At 41.2% G+C, this 15,163-nt stretch overlaps 1 protein-coding gene across 1 annotated transcript in view; it reads left to right on the top strand.

The window, feature by feature from the left end:
* Positions 1-15,163, top strand: part of si:ch73-173p19.2 (V-type proton ATPase 116 kDa subunit a1) — a 38,371-nt gene that overhangs the window by 12,539 nt on the left and 10,669 nt on the right. Inside the window, exons 10-15 of the mRNA XM_042067573.1 lie at positions 110-260; positions 1,467-1,600; positions 1,990-2,150; positions 2,968-3,061; positions 13,589-13,707; positions 13,930-14,140. Coding sequence (XP_041923507.1) covers positions 110-260; positions 1,467-1,600; positions 1,990-2,150; positions 2,968-3,061; positions 13,589-13,707; positions 13,930-14,140 — 870 coding nt within the window. The remainder of the gene's footprint in view (positions 1-109; positions 261-1,466; positions 1,601-1,989; positions 2,151-2,967; positions 3,062-13,588; positions 13,708-13,929; positions 14,141-15,163) is intronic.

Genomic DNA, 15,163 nt, shown 5'->3' with positions numbered 1-15,163 from the left:
GTGTCCGTGTGTCTGTGTGTGTCCGTGTCTGTGTGTGTGTGTGTGTGTGTGTCTGTGTGTGTCCGTGTGTGTGTGTCCGTGTGTCCATGTGTGTGTGTGTGTGTATTAGGAGCAGAGTGGCTGTAGTGTGAACCCTGTTTTAAACCGCATCCCCACTAGCCACACGCCCCCAACCTTCAACAGGACCAACGCCTTCACCGCGGCCTTCCAGAGCATCATCGACGCCTACGGAGTGGCCGACTACCAGGAAATCAACCCAGGTGATACACACACACCATAGGAACGAAATCAACCCAGGTGATACACACATCACTATAGGTACATAATCAACCCAGGTGATACACACATCACTATAGGCACAAAATCAACCCAGGTGATACACACATCACTATAGGCACAAAATCAACCCAGGTGATACACACACACCATAGGCACAAAGTCAACCCAGGTGATACACACACACTATAGGCACCTAATCAGCCCAGGTGATACACACACACTATAGGCACCTAATCAGCCCAGGTGATACACACATCACTATAGGCACGTAATCAATTTATTATCATCAATGCATCTATTAACGATACAGCATTTACACTTGCAAACATATATGGCCCAAACAGTGATGACCCAACTTTCTTTCATAACTTCTTCTCTTTACTATCAAATTCCAACAACAAAGTCCAACAACCTATTATAGCCAGAGACTTTAATACAGTAATCAACCCAACAATCAACAACCTATTATAGCCAGAGACTTTAATACAGTAATCAACCCAACAATCAACAACCTATTATAGCCAGAGACTTTAATACAGTAATCAACCCAATAAACCTATTATAGCCAGAGACTTTAATACAGTAATCAACCCAACAATCCACCGCTAACCAGCAGGCCACAACTGCCCCAACAGTCAGCAGACAGCATGTGTGTGTGTGTGTGTGTTATGCTGTACAGTACCTCTGGAACTCTGGAAACAAATTTATTTTGAGAAAAAGTAAAATCTCATATATAGTAATAATAATGGTATCTCATAAAGAAATAAATATTTTCAACAAAAACACGTCGCTCACAATTATTAGCACCACTGCTTGTAATACCTTCAGCTTGTTATACTCTTACAGTACATGACACCCCATACAGTTGGAGAATACAAAGCAAGGAATTTAAGACCCTTCCTCTCGTTTGAGATTACAATAAATAACCAACAGATTATTTATTACACCTGTTTTTAGTCAACTTTAGCAGATAGCTAAATAATTCCAATAACTCTGGAGGGTCCTGCATGTGTAACTAATTCACCCCACCTGTAGATGTGAAATGTCGGTTCATGTGCTGTGTGCTCAGCTCTCTCCACCATTGTGTGTGTGTGTGTGTGTGTGAGTGTGTGTGTGTGTGTTTGTGTGTGTGTGTGTGTGTGTGTGTGTGTTTGTGTGTGTGTGTGTGTGTGTGTGTGTGTGCTCAGCTCCCTACACCATTGTCACGTTCCCATTCCTCTTCGCCATCATGTTCGGGGACTGTGGTCACGGCCTCGTCATGAGTCTGCTGGCCGTCTGGGTCATCTACCAAGAGGAACACTTCCGCCATTTAAAGAATGAGGTAAAACATGACTGAATGAGAGAGAGAGAGGTTTACAGCATGAGCTATGTTTTGTGTAGCCCAGATGTGAGGAAGAGTGAACCATCAGTATAACAATACAAGTATCACAGTGCAGTATACAGACATGACTACATCAGTATTACAATACAAGTATCACGCTACAGTACTGCAGACATGACTATAACAATACAAGTATTACAGTCTAGTACTACAAGAGTGTGGAAAAGTGTGGAAGAGTAATCATCTAAAGAGAGATGTGAGTGTGTAAGCTCTGAACTTCTTAATAAAACAAGTATTAATCATTAATAAAACCTCATTATTTTGCACATCTTTGAGAAGCCCATATTGTGGGACGGTTTTCATTGTGTTGCAAATAAACTGGTGTGCAGCTGATCGATGTGTTGGTGGGCGGACGCTACATCTTGCTGCTCATGGGCCTTTTCTCCATCTACACGGGCCTCATCTACAATGACTGCTTCTCCAAGTCCTTCAACATCTTCGGGTCCTCCTGGAGCGTCAGGCCCATGTTCTACCCCCACGGGCCCTGGACGTGAGTGGCCTGTGCTGTTGTGTCATGTGACTACGTGCTGTTGTGTCATGTGACTATGTGCTGTTATGTCATGTGACTATGCACTGCTGCGTCATGTGCTGCATCATGTGACTGTGCTGTTGTGTCATGTGACTATGTGCTGTTGTGTCATGTGACTGTGTGCTGTTGTGTCATGTGACTATGCGCTGTTGCGTCATGTCACTATGTGCTGTTGCGTCATGTGACTATGCGCTGTTGCGTCATGTCACTATGTGCTGTTGCGTCATGTGACTATGTGCTGTTGCGTCATGTGACAATGTGGTAAATGCCTGCTGAAAATGAACTCTAATAAACTCTACTTAGTGTGCAAACAACTACAACTGCTGAATGACGTCACAAAATAATTCCAATGTATGGATCCACAAGTATATACTAGAGCATAAACAGATAAGTCATCGTTACGATGTTGGATATTGAGTGTCTGAAATATGCTCTGGAGCTAAGCAAAGAATGAAGTTGAGATGGAAAATAATTCATATATGAACTTCAAAAGGAATGATCAAATGCATTAGATTGCATTGTGTTGCATCACTGTGGGAGAGGTCAAGTGAAGCCATCACAATCATTTGATTTCTTGATCAGTTGTGAAAGTGCAACATGTTGCCCAGCGGAAGATTCCCATATAAAAGCTGAAAGTAAACGAGTTCCCTTTGATGAGCTGCTCCCTCAGTAGGCCCCTTTCCATTGCAACGGAACTTTTCCTTCGAAGGACCCTCTCTTATGCTGAAAAACATCCAAGCAGGACTCTAATGGTTTATGTGTTCCGTCTTGTCATCAGGAATGACACTCTCCATGGCAACGCTCACCTCCAGCTGGACCCTGCCGTGCCCGGCGTCTTCTCCGGGAGTCCCTACCCGTTCGGCATAGACCCGGTGAGTGAGGGAGAGGCACTCTGAATACGGTGGAGAACAGCTGGGTCTTGCACAGACGCTCTCAGTGCTGCAGGGTTAGGTCAGTGCTGCAGGGTCTGTGTTGCAGGGTCAGTGCCGCAGGGTCTGTGCTGCAGGGTCAGTGTTGCAGGGTCAGCTTGCATGCATAGCAGTCGTGGCCTACTGGTTAGCGCTTCGGACTTGTAACCGGAGGGTTGCCGGTTCGAACCCCGACCAGTAGGCACGGCTGAAGTGCCCTTGAGCAAGGCACCTAACCCCTCACTGCTCCCCGAGCACCGCCATTGTAGCAGGCAGCTCACTGCGCCGGGATTAGTGTGTGCTTCACTTCACTGTGTGCTGAGTGTGTTTCACTAATTCACGGATTGGGATAAATGCAGAGACCAAATTTCCCTCACAGGATCGAAAGAGTATATACTTATACATGCATGTGACAAGTGACTAGTTTGACTAGGCTCTCATTAAGGGGGAGAAATTCCTGTCCTATCCACTAGGTGGCATCCTTTGTATCTCTCTGTAGTCCTGAATCCTTATTTTTCTCTGTCACATTACATGTAATGCAGCACTTCTCCAAGTGTGGGGCGGGCCCCCCCTAGTGAGGAATAAAGATATGACAGATGGGGTGCAACAAACAGGAGGGAATTTGTCTGTTTGTGTCTATCTTTACTAATGGCTTTCTTCTTTGCCAAGGAAGATCGATCAATCAATCAATCAATCAATCAATCAATGCCTTTATTTGATCATACATTCAAAACGAAATACACAAGCTGCACACTCATAGCAGTCATAAACAGGCCTGTAGAAATGAACACAATATCAGATCCAGGGGACTGAGACCGAAAATGTAACGATGAACCACAATGGGAAAATAACATTTTAATGTTATCATTTAGCTAGGGTGATGGAGTCAGGTGGGGCTTGGAAATTCCCCACCTCCAAAGTGGGAATGGTGGAAAAGGATTGAGTACCATAAGATTGAGTACCACTGCATTAATGGACTAATCAGTAAATCAACTGGATAAGATTGAGTACCACTGCATTAATGGATTAATCAGTAAATCAACTTGATAAGATTGAATTTTAATATTCCATCTGACCATTATATGATGTCAATTGTAGCAGTTGACCTCCTGGATATATATATATATACCCCACCCATCCAATACAGAATGCAATGGAATGCAGCCCTGTATACAGACAGACAGACAGACAGACAAACAGTGATCCTTCAGATAGGAAATTCATCTTGCACCATACAGCTTGTTAGATAGACAGACAACAACAGGACCACAAACCACAAAACAACACTACACAATACCACTACACAACACCACTACACACACACACACACACACACCACCACACAACAACACTACACAACAACCCCACACAACACCACCAAACAACACCACTACACAACAACACTACACAACAACACTACACAACAACCCCACACAACACCACCAAACAACAACACTACAAAACAACCCCACACAACACCACCAAACAACACCACTACACAACAACCCCACACAACAACACCAAACAACAACACTACAAAACAACCCCACACAACAACACTACACAACAACCCCACACAATAACACCACACAACACCACTACACAACAACACTACACAACACAACAAAGTGTAGTATCATGTAGCGCCACTAGACTCAATTAGATCAATGGTAAAGTGCAATATCATCAGACATGTTAATATTATACCAAATCAGTGGTAAAGTGCAATATCATCAGACATGTTAATATTATACCAAATCAGTGGTAAAGTGCAATATCATCAGAAATGTTATTATTATACCAAATCAGTGGTAAAGTGCAATATCATCAGAAATGTTATTATTATACCAAATCAGTGGTAAAGTGCAATATCATCAGACATGTTAATATTATACCAAATCAATGGTAAAGTACAATATCATCCGAGGCCGGTTAGTTTGGAAGGACAGCACCCTAAACCTTCTGCCTGATGGCAGCACCTCATACGCCTGGAATGGGCTCTGTGCACTAGCTTACTGGAGGTCGACAAACCAGTTTCCTGTTTGTTGACATTGCTGTCAACAAGCACCTGAGGGGTATTCCAGAAAGCAGGTTTACTGGCTTAACTGGGTATGTTAACACAGAGTTAGCGGTAAACCTGGGATTTCAGTTCCAGAACGCTCAAATATGATCAGGCTATGTAAGTAACTATGGTAACATAGGCTCTGAACTGAACTGGGTATGTAAACCCAGAGTAAACGGTAAACCTGGGATTTCAGTTCCAGAAAGCTCAAAAATGATCAGGCTATGTAAGTAACTATGGTAACATAGGCTCTGTACTTAACCTAATTATGTTCAATTATGTGCGGTTATTTCAGTGCATGTTCAATCAGGCCGCTATTTTTACACTTGTCACACAATGGCGTTTCATTTTGACGAAGGTCCGATTGACAAAGAAGCACAAAATCATGTAATATTCATCCGTGCAATTCACCGTGAGAGGGCGATAAGACCACGACATCACATGATAGCCTATCCATTATTTTCCAAACGAGTTTTTCAAGAGCGCTAGAGTTTTTCAGCTGAATCCTAAATATAGGCTACTTGAAAAGCAGCATGGTGGATTAGAATAGAATAAAATAAATATTTAATATCCTACACCATAGTGGACATTTGTGTTTGGCTCACCAGACAGATGGACAAACAACATCTCAGACACATTGAAGATATAATTAAAACAAGTACAGTACAAAAAAGGGGAAACATAGCCTATAGAAAATTGATAAATAAGTTTAAATATAGCTGTACAGCTCAGCCGGGTATGCATGTTGTCACTAAGTTTGGTTAAGAATGCTGATGGCATTTTGGGATAAAATATTTTTTTAATAGGCTACACACGCTCTCCGACTGGGAGTTTTTGTAGTGTTGGAGACGCAGAGCATATCGGCAAGCTGTCGGTCAGTGTGTAAAGTTTGCCTTGCGCTAAAGCAGTCCCTGCGCAACTTCATTCGTTTTCCTGGACACAAACCCACGAGGATCATTAATGTGTAGTTTGACCAACTGGCAGGTCAGCATCACTTATTAAATTTTCCAAATGTGCACTGAAATGTGTCCAATAGGCTACCCATGCCTTCCGACATTAACCCTTCCCAAGATGGAGCGCAAAAGTTTCACTTGGCCCACAGCTGCAGAACCCGTGTTAAAATAGAAAATTACATGTGGGATTCTCAAAGAATTCTATGGCCCACTCAATCTGTGACAAGGTAGGCTAGTTTAAGAAAGCATCATTCAAAGCAGTCAATACAATACGTGATGTCCAGTGAATTATTTAATTGTGCCTTTGACATTAAATAGGCTATCCTAAACGTATGCATATATAAATTATATATTAGTATTAACATAATAGCCTATTGTCTCCCTTAAGTCCCAAAGTGTTTGAAATATAATTATCTGAAATGCAATGGCTTTCAATTTGTCATTTTTGCCTACCGCTAGCCGTCTGTGTACACTGTAAAAAACGAGATCTCTGTGGAGCCCAGCTCCAAAAACAGCAACAAAAACAACCTGGGCAAACCTAGCCCATAAAAACATAAGAAACTGTTCCAGCAAATCACAGACGAGATGCTCGGGAGGGAGGGGGAGGAAGTAGCGAGCTAACTCTCTGTTTTGTTTGAATGTCAACAGAAGTGACGTTACCCAGCATCGCTTAAAGCACCTTTAACTATCCTGTGTCATTTATTTTTGTTACATGTGAGAAAGCATTAAGAAGTGCCAAGGCAGGAGTTCCTCTAGTGGATACAATGGGTGTCCCTACTTGCATCAATTTAGGGAAGTTTCCAAATGTAGTGTTGATAGAATAATGTTAGAAATAAAACTTTCCAAAAGTAAATGTCTGTGTTTCCAAATGTTTCCAAAGGAAAATGTCTATGTTGATAGAATACTGTTAATAAAACTACCCTTGCATCGCATTGCAATAGTTATACTTTGTTCCCTGTAGTTGGTATTAGGCATATAAGCTACGGCAGCGGCGGACTGATATTACCAAGGCTACTACTAGGTGTCCCGATTGGAGTGCACTTCTCTGTTTACTTTTTGGCGCAGTACTACTAATCAGAGGAAGTAAAATTCTGCTGCTGCTGAGAAACTAGTCCCTCAAAATGTAATGCGATCATTGAGATGCAAGGATAGTTTTATTTCTAACATTACTCTATCAACACAGACATTTACATCGATAGTCTGGTGTTATAATTTATTTGCCTCAGGTGTACTGTGGAGTGGGTAAGACTGTTTTTAGTGGCAGGCTAACACATACTACTGACTTGCATTTGCTTAGCACCTGCGAGCTCTGCAACTAGAAGGACTGGATGAAACGTGTTGAAAATGGCCTCCACTGATAAATATCACACACTGTAAAAAATAAAAAGTTAAGATAACTAAAAAATGTAACGCAACCAGCTGCGAAGCATTTTCAAGTTTACTCAACTTTAGGCCTGTGTAGTTGTGCTGACCAGGTTTTCAGAGTTCATACAAAGCAGTGTTTTAAGTTTCTTCACCTTTGCTTTGCAAGGGCAAATAAAGTATACGTGTAACTAAGCTGAAATTGAAAAAAAAAGTCAGGTAAACTATCACCTCAACTTTGGAAAGCAGGTTAGCACAACTAGATGGTAACTTAAGTCAAGAAAACTTACAAATCCTTCGCAGCCGGTTGCGTTACATTTCTAAGTATGTACAGCTTCCTTTAATCTTTAGTTAAAACTATGCTCTTTAAGTTTATCGAACTACGTCAAGTAATAAAAGGCAATTGTCTATTGTATGTATAACTTATCACTCGGTTACAAGACAGACAGAAGAAACAATGAATTCTTAAGTAAATAACACAACTTTTTATTTTAAACTTATTTTAAAACACTGTCCTGTCACTGTCTTTGCGCTCGTGACAAATGTGACTTCAACACACCTGGAGTTCTGACAGTGCAAACGCACTGAGGATAGAGACAGGGCAACGGACTAGTGCGTCCTTGATAGTGGCAGAACAGGTAGTGCTTCAGAAGAATGTCAAGGCTGAGACTCTCAAATCCACACAGTTTACATTGCATTCCAAACCTGCAGACACAAAAAATACAGTTAAAATGTATTACATTCAATAATCCTGAAATAAGATAAAAAACGAACCAAACACATCTTTGCAAAAAAAAAAAAAACTCTTACTGCAAGTCTGTGTAAAGTAACTTGTGAATGAAGGTGAATGAAAATGCAGTCCTAGTATGTCCTGCTTACTATGCAATGGAATAATAAAATTAGAATGTAAGCATCTTTTGTAAAGTTTAGCCCCGTCTTTCTGGGACTGCTGCAAAATAGTCCTCTATATGATCATAATACACTTACAGTGAAAGTACTGTTTGATTTGTAAGAGAAATAACTTTCCTTGCTGGAGATTAGATGTTTGACTTGCTAAAGTCATGCTAACATTACTGACACAACTTTTTGCAAACCTTCCTAATGTTAAATGTTGCTATAGAAATCGCAACCTCTCAAGAAATACATTCATTTAACATCTCGAATACTTTTAGTAGGCCTACACGAAGTAAACACTTCATATACCGAATAACATCGCTATGTTTCGAGAAAATTCTGAAATACAATGCTATATCATTAGTTAGTTGACGTTAGCGTTAACGTAACGTCATGCCTCACGCCACTTTAAGGTCACTATACTAAGATTTATTTAGCAACGTCGTTAAGGTAAACCAAACGTACACACTTTGTTACCAATGTCAATCAGTTCATTCTAATAAGATTTTTCACACCGAAATTACTAAAATGCTTATATTTTCATTTGGTAGTGAGCTAAACGGGAAGCAAAGACTGCAAGCTTGGGTAATATCTAATGGCAGATGTTAGCAAGCATGGAGCATTTGATGCGAAGCTCAGGTTAGGAAAATCTAATTTATTCTCTAACTACACCTTTACATAGCAATAGTTTCTGTTCAAACTATCCAATATAAGGTCACATCAGTGGACAAAGTGCAAAAGTAGTGGTGTCTCTTACCTTTACGCTTAACCAACAGCCAATATTAGTAGCAGCACTGAAATTCAGCAGACATCCTTCGATTCGGCAAGAGAGGGAGAAGATTTGCGCATGCGCATTGACAGAAAGTACGGAATGTCAACTTGTGTCAACGAAAACTGAAGAACGCAATTCAACACAACTTACTTTCCCATTTCTCTTGAACATCAGATGAAGAAAAATAATTAAACCCATGTTTAGAAGTGATATTAACTTTTCCTAGGTATATTTGTTCATTCAACATTGCATCCTGAGTTCAGTTTACAATTCTCAAGTTCTGTTTTTTACAGTGACTTGGAACTGAGGTCCTGATGACCAAAACCACCTAACCACCTCTTTAAGGATGAACGCTATTTCATCATACTTGATACATTGTAGCTTTTTGTGTGGGGGCCCTCATGTTGTGAGATAAGTGCCCTTTTTGTTTTTTGCTCCTGCCCTTCAAAAAGTCTGAATCCGCCCCTGATTGGTAGGAAGAGTGCTCATTGATTAACATGCACAAAATACTGTAACTAAATGAGCCAGAGTTAGCCCTATAGCCAGAATTAGCCCTCTGGATAGCCAGAGTTAGCCCTATAGCCAGAATTAGCCCTCTGGATAGCCAGAGTTAGCCCTCTGGATAGCCAGAGTTAGCCCAATAGATTGCCAGACTTAGCCCTATAGATAGCCAGAGTTAGCCCTATAGATAGCCAGAGTTAGCCCTATGGATAGCCAGAGTTAGCCCTATGGATAGCCAGAGTTAACCCTATTGCCAGAATTAGCCCTCTGGATAGCCAGAGTTAGCCCTATAGATAGCCAGAGTTAGCCCTATAGATAGCCAGACTTAGCCCTATGGATAGCCAGAGTTAGCCTGAAAGATAGCCAGAGTTAGCCCTATAGATAGCCAGAGTTAGCCCTATAGCCAGAATTAGCCCTCTGGATAGCCAGAGTTAGCCCTATAGCCAGAATATAGATAGCCAGACTTAGCCCTATAGCCAGAGTTAGCCCTATGGATATGTTAGCTATATAGATAGCCAGAGTTAGCCTGATATGCAGAAATAATAAAGGAGACGATGATGAACTCCTTGATGCAAAACAGAGTGGCGTTTTCTCCACCAAGTTAATTAATTCCGTTTGTATCGGGACACCTTACAGGATGTTATTCTGTTAGTCCCCATGTTGCCAGTCACGTATGTAAGCAATAGGCATGCATTTATAGCACAATAAAGGGAAATGCAGTTCAATTTCAAAAGAAGCCAACTTGTTCAATTTGTTGCACTACTTTCATTGGTTACAGAAAATGATGGTGGGTAGTTTGCTTTGTTACATTTGACTCCACTGCTGCGAAGCCTGTTTGTTGTCAGTTTAATCGTCGTTTACAATGAAATGGGACGGTGATGGCCCCCCTGCCAGCCAATCAGAAAGTAGTATTTCTTGTCTCTTGGGGATACATTTTCAATAATACACCTTGTAGTTTTTTTTAAAAAGCTGGAATACCATGATTATTGTGTGGGTATTTTTTTTTTTAATTACTTGTATTTTAATGAAATATATTTTTCGCATCAGTATTTTGTGTTTTATGTTGTTACATTTCATGATCCAGTATTTGTAGTTTGTAACAAAATAGTTTTTGATGTATTTGTGTCCACCTCTGGATACACCTGTAACTTACATCTAAAATAAGTAATAAAACATATATAATCTGTAATTAAATATTTACAATTAAAATATTCTCATAAAGAATCTAAAAAAATCTAATCTAAAATAAGTCTCTAATCTGTAATAAAATATTCACAATTAAAATATTCTCATAAGGATTTAGTCACATGAATCCGACAGATTTACAATAAGTGCTGTGTCAGATAGAACGGGTGTCTTTATAGCATGCTGGTCATTTAAAAATAAAATAAAAATATATTATGTGTGGTTAAGACAATGCATCTTTTCTTTTTTCCATCTTTTATCTGGGAAAGAAATTCATGAATATCATTTCCTGTGTTTCCATCTCTATATTTGTCTATTTGTCATTCTCACAAACACATCTCTCTCTACTTTCTCTCTTGCTCTATCTCTCTCCCTCTTTCTCTTCTCTCGCTGTCTCTCTCGCTCTATCTAACTCCTCTCTCTCTCTCGCTTTCTCTCACTCCTTTCTCTCTCTCTCTCCCAATGGGCAGCCGTGGCCCACTGATTAGCACTCTGGACTTGTAACCAGAGGGTTGCCGGTTCGAGCCCCGACCAGTGGGCCGCGCTGAAGTGCCCTTGAGCAAGGCAACTAACCCCTCACTGCTCCCCGAGCGCCGCCGTTGTAGCAGGCAGCTCACTGCGCCGGGATTAGTGTGTGCTTGTGTGTTCACTGTGTGCTGTTTGTGTTTCACTAATTCACCGATTGGGTTAAATGCAGAGACCAAATTTCCCTCACGGGATCAAAAAAGTATATTTACTTACTTACTTACTTACCCTCACTTGGGGTTTGTGTTTACATTTTTGAGAAAAGGGTTGAAGGATTGAAAATGTGTTTAGTGAAAAACTGCATACCGGAAAATACAGGCATTTCAGCACTGTAAAGTCTACAGCAGGGGTCCCCAACCTTTTATGTACCATGGACCGGTTTGATTCCCATTTTTTTTCATGGACCGGTGGGGGGGTTCGGGGGTTCCATGTTCCGTGTTGTGCATGCATTACTTGAAAAGAACTAGCTCCAGTTATGTATGAACAGTGAAGGTAACGAACTCTTAGAAATGTGAAAAACGTGAACTTGAAGAAGTGAAAATTGAACAATATGAACTATGAAAATTGAACAACTTGAAGCTACATCTATCATGTGTGAACATGCTTAACAAAATATGGTAACAAAACATGGGAGCTAAACGTGCATTACGAATATAATCAGTGGGAGCCCCGTGTTTGTTTCCCTGCAACAAGAAGGTTCCATCTGGGGGTGATGGAAGACAGTGACACCCTCAGTGTGTTTGAAATAGGCCTGTCAATCTCGATTCCTTTTAAGGATCCGGGTTATTCTGAGTCACTCACTAAACTGATCCGGGTAGAACGAGTCACTTGAGTCAGTATTGCTAAATTGCAAAGAAATTCAGTCCTACGTTCAAGTAGTGCAGTGGGGTGCTTCATTTTGTTAAGTGCCTTCTCATGTTGGATGTGGATCCTCCATGATTTGAAACCAGGTTTTTGCAGTACTTGCATTTAGCCTGTAGAGTTTTGCTCTCCTGGTCAAAGTGCATCCACACATTGTTCATCTTTTTGGTGCTCATGTTCAGAAACTTTGATCTTATTGACAGAGAGGGTAGCCTATATTATAATAATTATTTGTTGTTGTTTTGTTAACAATAGAAAAGTTTGCCTAGGTCTAATGCTACTCTGCTACAATGTTTATTACCACTACTATATACTAATAGTAGGCTACTAGGAATCTATTCTAATAAGTATTATAGGCTGCTAATACTAGGCAACTAATATTACTATTAATCATAGCTATACTGTTAGGTAGCCTAATATAATATCATATAATATAATATAATATAAAATAGCCTAATATAATAGCATCAAAACCTCCACCCACTCACGGGAAAGAAAGCAGTTTGAGCCAGACTGTTTATTTATTGTCTTAACCTAGCCTAAGCAATTGACTTTCAATGTAGACATAGAAACAGGAACGTAGAAATGCCCTGCAGTGAATAAATTATTATTGTTATTATTATTATTACTACTACTACTACTACTATTCTCATTAGGCCTATTATTATTATCACCCTGACACGAGTAGAAACTAGGCTACTCGCTTGTCTACAGATCCACTCATGACAATGTAGCCGGCTGATTCGACTGACTCGCACTCATAACAACATAACGTAACCGGTCCGCCCGGCTGATCCAAATGACCCAGGTAGGCTAGCCTACTCAAGCAACTCCATACAGAGCTTGCAATGTTTCGGACTGTCTTCGCGACCTAATTGCATTTTAAAGTAGGCTATGCGTGCAGAACATGTTATTTCAGAAGTGAAAGAATGGCTTTTGTTGTGGATTTGCTTTTCACCTTGACGAGGAGTTACTCGCTCCTCTAAAGATCCACTCATGACAACGTAGCCGGCTGATTCGGCTGACTCGCACAGTGTGTGTTTCACCTCACTGTGTGTTCACTGTGTGCTGAGTGTGTTTCACTAATTCACGGACTGGGATAAATGCAGAGACCAAATTTCCCTCAAATGTGTCTTACTGCTTAAGAATGTGTTTTGCAAAGAGACCGATTCAAGAAATGTGCTCAGACAACTGAGAATGGAGTAGTGTTTTAGCTTTTGTGAAAAACTGTAAATCATTCATCAAAAATTGTGTGCAATGTCATTCTAACCTCTAAGTGTAAGGCATTTATCAAATATTGTGTGAATATCATTCTAACCTCCAACTGAGTTTCTAACAGTCTTTCATGTCTTCTTTTGTCTTTTCATCATGTCTAGATCTGGAACATTGCATCAAATAAGCTCACCTTCCTTAATTCCTACAAGATGAAGATGTCAGTGATCATCGGGGTCATCCACATGCTTTTTGGACTTACGTTGAGTTTAGTGAACTGCATGTGAGTGTTGGTTCCAGCAGACCTGCCTGCCCCTATGTGACCGACTCATCCGCATACCACATGTGGTCAGTCCCGCAGGGAGCTCTAGTGTTGATGCACGTGAGGTTTAGTCACGTTGGGTTGAACAGTAGCCTGTGGGCATTTCATAATGTAGAAATGATTCTTGTTAGTGCTGCGCTTGTGAATTCACATGCCCTCTTCTCCTGCTCCTTGTTTTGGCAGCTACTTCAGGAAGCTCAGTAATGTGGTGTTGCAGTTTGTGCCTGAGCTGGTCTTTCTGCTCTCGCTCTTCGGCTATCTCGTATCCCTGATCCTCTACAAGTGGAGCGTGGCGCTGAGGTCAGATGCGGCCCCCAGCCTATTGCTGCTCTTCATCAACATGATGCTCTTTGCCTACGAGGATGCTCACCACTCCATGCTCTTTGAATGCCAAGTGTGTTTGTGTGTGTGTGTGTGGGCTGGGAAATGACACTTCTCTCTTAGTTCATGTGTGTGTATGCTCTTTGCCTATGAGGATTCTCACCACTTCTCTCTTAATCCATGACCTTCATACTGGTATTCTCCTAATGCAGCACAATCACATACTCACGCATACCCACCCACATACACATTTAAAAAAAAAAATTCTAAGTGACTTACATGTCAATTATATTACAAGGGTATTATTACATTGTCGGGGTTAAGTGTCTTACTCAAGGGCACAACGGTGAAAGCCGGGAATTGAACCCACAGCTTTTCTGGCTACAGCGTGCTAGTCCAGCTCCTTAACCACTACGCTACCACCGCCACACACACACTACTGCGTGCTAGCCCAACTCCTTAACCACTACACTACCACCGCCACACACACACACACACTACTGCGTGCTAGCCCAACTCCTTCCACCACCACACACACACACACACTACTGCGTGCTAGCTCAACTCCTTAACCACTACACTACCACCGCCACACACACACACACTACTGCGTGCTAGCCCAACTCCTTCCACCACCACACACACACACTACTGCGTGCTAGCCCAACTCCTTAACCACTACACTACCACCGCCACACACACACACACTACTGCGTGCTAGCCCAGCTCCTTAACCACTACACTACCACCGCCACACACACACACACACTACTGCGTGCTAGTCCAGCTCCTTAACCACTACACTATCACCACCACATACACAAGCGTTTATACACCAAGATATTACATACTAGGTTTTAAATCATATTTAGTTAAGTCATGCACATTCATTGTTCATTGAAAATGTATTGAACTATTCTGATGTGCTGGATGGAACGGCAACAGTATGAAGATGACAAGAGCTGGATTGACCAACTGGCTCACAGAAAGATCACGCCACTAAATGGCCTAATATTCCGCAACTGAGAATTTGGTTCAGAGAATCTGGTTTACTGTTTTAGCAATTGTGAAAAACTGTGAACAGGTATATACTGTA

Source organism: Alosa sapidissima, chromosome 17 (genome assembly GCF_018492685.1).
Source record: "Alosa sapidissima isolate fAloSap1 chromosome 17, fAloSap1.pri, whole genome shotgun sequence".
Taxonomy (NCBI): domain Eukaryota; kingdom Metazoa; phylum Chordata; class Actinopteri; order Clupeiformes; family Clupeidae; genus Alosa; species Alosa sapidissima.
This window is presented reverse-complemented; position numbering and strand designations above follow the sequence as displayed.